General features: G+C 46.0%; 1 protein-coding gene across 1 annotated transcript in view; it reads left to right on the top strand.

Annotated features, from left to right (window-relative positions):
- Positions 1-669: 669 nt before the first annotated feature.
- Parp1 (poly(ADP-ribose) polymerase 1) overlaps positions 670-7120 on the top strand; it is a 45102-nt gene continuing 38651 nt past the window's right edge. The window contains exons 1-2 of the mRNA XM_005326543.5: positions 670-954; positions 4777-4942. Of these exons, the coding sequence (XP_005326600.1) occupies positions 835-954; positions 4777-4942 (286 nt within the window). The 5' untranslated portion in view covers positions 670-834. The remainder of the gene's footprint in view (positions 955-4776; positions 4943-7120) is intronic.

Here is a 7120-nt window from a genome sequence, read left to right as displayed (position 1 = left end):
ACTCTCTAAGTAAAACTCTTAACGTATGTTTCATCATGTATGCTACTTATTCCATTTACCTTCAACACAGCTAACAGGTTACTAACTTTTAGGATTCTACTGGTGTCTCTCAACCTACTTGCCTACTTAACAGCTGTATCTCTTTGCTTGTGTTTCTTGTTTTCCAAAGCAGAAGTGAACAGTCTAAAATATGGCACGCTCACCATACAATGTATTAAATGAATAAAACAAAAGGCATGGGACTAAAAAAAGAAACTTTGTATTTAAAAAATACAGTTCTGCATCAAATAATGAGTTCCACAATTTTCAAGTAGTGATTATCTTAATAATTTGAGTTCTCTCTAACTCTAAAGTGGTATGAAAACATCTGTGAAGTGCAGGCGTGGTAGTGCACACCTGAAGTCCCAGCTACTGGGGAGGCTGAAGCGGAAGGATCGCTTGAGCCCAGCGATTCAAGGTCGAGTAAAGAGATCGCGGCTCAAAAAGAAAAATCCGCAGTGACTATTGCTACTGTAGCGACCCATGGCGCTTAGACATGCGGGAACTCAGACCCCCGACACGCCTAGGAAAGTTCGCCCCTCCCGGCCGGCAGGGGGCACTCCCGCCGCTGGCCCCGCCCCTAAGCGCGGGTGCTGGGGGCGTTCCCGCCGCCAGGCATCAGCAATCTATCGGGGAGCGGCGGCGGTCGGCGTGGCGTGCTCGGCAGCGGCTTTGGGCGCCTGAGCACTTGCGGTGAGCGGACCGGCGCGGGCGGAGTGGTGAAGCGGCTGCAGCGGTGGTGTGTGTCCAAGTTGCGGTGTCTGGTCCCAGAGCCGCAGCTGCACGAGCGAAGGGATGGCCGAGTCTTCGGACAAGCTCTACCGAGTCGAGTACGCGAAAAGCGGGCGCGCCTCTTGCAAGAAATGCAGCGAGAGCATCCCCAAGGACTCGCTCCGGATGGCCATCATGGTGCAGGTGCGGGGGTGGGGGGAGGGACGGAGCCGGGCGCTCGGCGCAGCCCGGGGCGTCCCGGGCCGCTTTGTGGGCAGCGGGATGAGGCGCGTGGTCCCACCTGGTTAACTGTGTCGGGGCAGGAAGGACGGAGGACCGTCTGGGAAGGAGCCAGGCCTGTGGCGCTGCCGCCGCCCCCAGTGGCCCTCCCGGTCGACCCTTCCGGGAGATTTTGCTGATCTTGCAAGAAAAGCCCGGGAAATAAGAGTTTTCAGCTAGCGGTACCATTTGCTCTGTAAAACTAAGAAACCACTTCTTTCTGGGTGGCAGAATTCTTGTGTTATTGCCATTCGCCTCGGGGAAGAAAAAAAAAATCTGTGCTACTCTGATTATGACCTACCTTCTGGAAGATTTTTGTCCTACATGGGTGGTGTCTACTGGCATGTGAGGATTTTTTTTTTCTTAAACCTATTTTTGGCTCTCATTTCAACACCCACACCCTCTCCTTTTTTATTTTAATTATGCAAAACTGCAAGGCAGTTTCGTTTCCATGTAGTGAATTCACTTTGGACCTGATTTGTGATTGAAAAACCTTTTCCTCAAACTTTGCAGGTTCACAAATTCATTGTCCTTGCTTTTGCAGCTGTCTGGTTTGAGGAAGAGTGGCTCTTGGGGCTTTCTTATCTAGGTTCTTTTGAAAGATTGGGGGGGTCCCCTCTGGTGTTCTCTGAGGCTTCCAAGGTGGTTAGGGAAGTGTCCAGGTGTTGTAGTGAGAGGGTGGGCTAGCAGGCCTTTGCCAAGGCCAGAGGTTCCTGTGTTCTCAGGTTTCCAGTTTGCTGTTGTCTGCCTTTGAAATTCTGGTTCAGTGTTTTCCCATTCCTCCCATCTTCAGCATAAGCTGTTACCCAAGCTCAGTGCTAATGGTCAAGATAATTGATTTCCCTCTCTGCCCTGGACTGTAATGTGTTTCACGAATGACCTGATATCCCTCAAGGGATTTTTCAGTACTTGGGTAGAGGGCAGGAAAACATTTATCCAGTGGGTACCAAGGGCCAACTGTACCTCTGTTATCTCATTTCACAATATGGCAGGGACTGAGGCTGTCATCATGGTATCTTCAGGGCCTTCTGTCTCAGTACCTGGCACAGTACTTTTTCATTCTGTAGACATGTAAGTGCCTCATAAGCTCCAAGCACTGTTAACTAATACCTGTAATTACCATTGGTGACAGAAATCACACATACTGCTAACACACCTTTGCTTTGCTGCTGATATTCAGGATTGAAAAAAAATGATTTTATTTAGAGGTTAGGAAAGACAGATGTAATTTGTTTATTTTTTAACAAAAAGGATACAAGAGAATCAATCCTTCGGAGCTTGGTAAATATTGCTGTACAAGGTGGGTGGTACTTGGTGGAGCTGGGCACTAGGCAGTGTGCCCAGGAGAGAACCCAAGATGTCTTAGCCAAGTGTGGGAGCTTTAGAGTTCTTATTCACAGAAGTAGGGCAGGAAGATGAGACTGGAGAAATAGATAGGGCCTAAGATTTGAAGAACAGTGACCACACCCAGGGTCTTTGATCTTCACCCTAAATGTATAGGCCTGCTTTTAAGTTCCCCCTGCTAGTGCTGGGGGTTCTTAACCTGGGTCTGTGGGTGACTGAATAGAATACAAGAGATCCCCAAATTTAGGTAAGAAAAAATTCACATCTCATCTTTACTAATCTCTAGATTAAGTTCATTATTTTCTCCAGTCATCAATATTAGCAGCAAATCCAAGGTATTTTACCTGGGATTTTTGTCACAACAAGAGACATTTTCAAATCACTTTACAGCTGGGGATTGCTCAAAATAGCATACATAACTGTGACTACTTCAGAATTACTGTTAGTTACGAGTGGTAAAGCTTATAGATTAATGTACCCCGAAAACGCTTTTTTAATGTTTTGATAATTATTTCAATATAGTTTCCTGTGTTTATTATGCATTTAAGGTGTTACTTCTAGAAAAGGACTTTCTTAGGCCTCACCTCCTAGGCCTCCCCGTTCAGCCAGATGATCCTCTTAGTGGGAAGTATGGGCAGAAACCTAAGTATAGCCAGTGTACTGAGAAAAGAAGAGGGGGAGGAGGAGGCTGCTGCTGCTGCTGGGAATTCCAGGAAGGTTCCTGAGAGGAACCTGAACCTGATAAAATTTAGCATTCTGGGACCTCCTTCCCTTTACTAGATATTGAAAGAAACTCTTTATTATTCAAAGTTAGCTTGGTTTTCTGTAGTTGTAATTGGAAATTTTAATTCAGAACTTAAAGTTGGTCCTATAGGCTGAGCTGTGGAAGCCAAAATGAAAGAAGTCATTCTTCTCGGTGCTTGAATTTAAATACCTTCTTTTACATTTGTATGGGGGGATTGTTCTCCAAGCAACCAATACCTGATACTTTTTAGCTATGGTGCCTTGAGGCAGCCTTAGAGGGAAGAGCTGGGCCCGGGTGGGGTGTTTTGACTGGGAGGGGTGGTGGGCCTGTGAGTTCCTCAGCCCTGAGCATTCTTGGCACACAGCACAGTCTGTGTAGACAGGCAGGTGGTGTGGCCTTTTTACACAGAAGAAATAGTGAAGGTTTGGGAAATGGTGGCTGGGTGAGGACTCATCTGTGGTGTGAGCCCTTGGGCAGCGCCTCTCAGATGCCCAGTACTCAACACAGCACCCAAACCAAGGAGCAGAAGGTAGGATCCCCCAGCACAGCCAGGAAGAAATGCTACAGGCACATGTCCTCTTTGGCACAAGGGTAGTCCAAGCTTGCCAAGGAGGGGTTGACCAGGGAGGGTTCCAGGTAGATCCAAGTTGAAGCCACTTTTGGTGTCCTTGACAGCCAGATGCTTGGGTATCTACATGGACTTCCTGGTGATATCTGGTGGAATGAGAACATGGGTTTTCTCTCAGAAATGCTATTTGTCATCTAGTTTTGGGGGCCCATCTTTTCTTTTTTTCTAATAATTATTTTTTAGTTGTAATTGGACACAACACCTTTATTTCACTTGTTTGTTTTTGTATGTGGTGCTGAGGATCAAACCCAGGGTCTCGTAAGTCCGAGGTGAGCTCTCTACCACTGAGCCACAACCCCAGCCCAAGGGGCGGGGGACATCTTTTCTGTTGTTTCCCATTTTTCCCCCCTCTAGATTTAGGGGGAGAAAATTATCTCCTTTTCCTAAAGGAGAGGCAGATCATTCTGTCTCAGGGCCCTCTAGCCCTCAACTGTTATTGCACAGTGCTTTCCTCACAGAAATTAATTCATTCCATTTATCTGTCTTACTGCTGCAAACTTGACACTTTTCTGACACATTTTCTCTGCCTTTCTCATTATCTGGGTCTTGTTCCTCATTATTGGTAACTGCAGAAGCATTTAAAGAGCCACTTTCTAGGCTGTCCAGGCCCTTTGAGTCCAGAGGTGATTGCTGTGGCTATCTGGCCTTTCCAGCAGGTGCAGTGGGGCCAGGACACCAAACGAGTGTCTTGCGCATTTCACTAGTCTGTGCAGCAAATCACTAATGTGGAACAACAAGGGGCTAAAAGGGACACAAAGCAGAGATCTGTTGTAGGACACTACCACTTCATGGCAGTAGTCAGCCACAGTTCTCTAAGCTGTTGGGAAAGATTTTGAGGAGGAACATAGGATAGAAGTGTTGTTAATCACTCACATGCAGCTCCTTGTGGGATATGTGGAGGACACAGGCCAGGCCATTTTAGAGAAGGAAACATTCGCTGTGATGCCGTACACTGAAAGCTAGGGTGGTCTGGCAAGCCTGACTCCGGGGTTGACTGCTCACTCACCACCTCTGATTCCTTTCCTTTCAGTCACCCATGTTTGATGGAAAAATCCCACACTGGTACCACTTCTCCTGCTTCTGGAAGGTGGGCCACTCTATCCGGCAGCCTGACCTTGAGATAGACGGGTTCTCTGAGCTGCGCTGGGATGACCAGCAGAAAGTCAAGAAGACTGCGGAGGCTGGAGGAGTGACTGGTGCGTACACAAAGAGAGGGCTTGGGAGTTTGCCCCCGCTTCCCAAAGCTTCCAGAGGGTCTTTTTGGAGGGAGCAAAGATTGTCCCCCATCTTTCCTTCTGTGTCTCACATAGGTGGTTCAGGAGCCCAGTGCCCATGTGTTTTAGCAACAGCTCCTCAACCTGCCTTGCCTGGAGCGTGTTTGGCCTTTTACTTTTCACATGCTTGAGATATAGCCCTTAATGATTATTTAATCTTGTTTATAAGACTTTGTGTTTTTAGAGCAGTTTGAGTTTTCACAGCAAAATTGAGTAAAAGTACAAAAGTAGAATTCCCATTACCATCAGTTTTTCCCCCACCTTAGCGGTACATGTATTACAGTCGGTGAACATACATTGAGACATTATTATCCAGCATTCGTCAATTCACTGCCTTAAAATCTTCTGTGCAAGACTGGGGATGTGGCTCAGTGGAAGAGCACTTGCCTGGCGTGCATAAGCCCCTGGTTTTCATCCCTAGCACCACAAAAAAAAAAAAAAGAAGAAGAAGAAGAAATAAACAAAACCCTCTGTGCTATGCCTGTTCATCCCTTCCTTCCCTCTAAGCTCTGGAAATCACAAATCTTTTTTATTGTTTCTATAGTTTCTTCTGATGTCTTAGCCCATGTCATGTCAGGTTACATAGGAAACAAAGCGATTAAATGCCTTATCATGAGATGAAATCCTGAGGCAAGAGAGAGTAAAAAGGGAAAGAGGAAGGTGATATCCATGGTGTAATCAAGGGATTGGTTCCAGGATTCCAGATGCTCATGACCATTATATAAAATGTTGTAGTGTTTGCATACAACCTACACCCATTCTCTTGTATACCTGAAGTCATCTCTAGTTTACTCACAGTGCCTATGTAAATAGTTGTTACACTGTAGTAATTAAGGATAATGAGGAGGAAAAAAGTGTACATGTTTACTATAGAGGCGACCTTCTCCTTACGTCTTGCCAAAATAGTTTTTTAATCTATAATTGATTGAATCAATAGATGCAAAAATCCACAAAGGGTCAACTATGTATGGCAGCATGTCAGGCTGACCATAGTTTCATAAGAAATAGTCAGTTGCCTCCAAACAGGTCTTCACCACCAAGCTTCAGGAAGGCCCCTTGAAGAGGAAGGAGGATGTGTTATCACCCCTATTGGACCAGGCTCACCTGAGTGCAGTTGTTCCTGTGCACTTTGAGTGTGGTACTCAGCCTCAGAGTAACTGGCAATCAGATCTCACATCAAAGACTTCCTGGATTTGTGGTTGTTTGTTTGTTGTTTTGATTTGGAGGGCTATTTTCTTGTTTGTTTTTTTTTTATACCAGGGATTGTAGCACTTTACCATGGAGCTACATCTCCAGCACTTTTTATTTTTTTATTTTGAGACAGGGTCTCACTAAGTTACTGAGGCTAGCTTTAAATTTGCAATTCTCGGGCTGGGGATGTGGCTCAAGCAATAGCGCGCTCGCCTGGCATACGTGCGGCCCGGGTTCGATCCTCAGCACCACATACCAACAAAGATGTTGTGTCTGCCAAGAACTAAAAAAATAAATATTAAAAAAAAATTCTCTCGGGGGCTGGGATGTGGCTCAAGCGGTAGCGCGCTCGCCTAGCATGGGTGCGGCCCGGGTTCGATCCTCAGCAGCACCACATACCAACAAAGATGTTGTGTCCGCCGAGAACTAAGAAAAAATAAATAAATGTTAAAATTCTCTCTCTCTGTCTGTCCCCCTCTCTCACTCTCTCTTTAAAAAAAAAAAATTCTCTCTCTCTCTCTCTCTCTCTCTCTCTCTCTCTCTCTCTCTCTCTCTCTTTAAAAAAAAATAAAATAAAAAATTGCAATTCTCCTGCCTCAGCCTTCCAAGTCACTAGGATTACAGGCATGTGTCACCTTGCCCAGCAACTCCCTGGGTTTGATGGAGATGGCCCATTGGTCAGAACTGTGGCCTGACCCTTACCCTGAGATAGTGACAACCTTAGGGAACAAGGCTGTGGCCCTAGTAGCCATGGCCTCCATGGAGTAAATAGCCCAAGCCTGGGAAGGGGAATGAGCCCAAGGACATAGATGAATTGGACCAGGACGTGTAGTTTTATGGTTCCTTTTGTTTTTTTCATTTAAACATTTGATCTGTTTGGAATTTGTGCTGGTGTGTGATGTGAAGAAT

The sequence above is a fragment of the Ictidomys tridecemlineatus genome, chromosome 10 (assembly GCF_052094955.1).
Source record: "Ictidomys tridecemlineatus isolate mIctTri1 chromosome 10, mIctTri1.hap1, whole genome shotgun sequence".
Classification (NCBI taxonomy): Eukaryota; Metazoa; Chordata; class Mammalia; order Rodentia; family Sciuridae; genus Ictidomys; species Ictidomys tridecemlineatus.
This window is presented reverse-complemented; position numbering and strand designations above follow the sequence as displayed.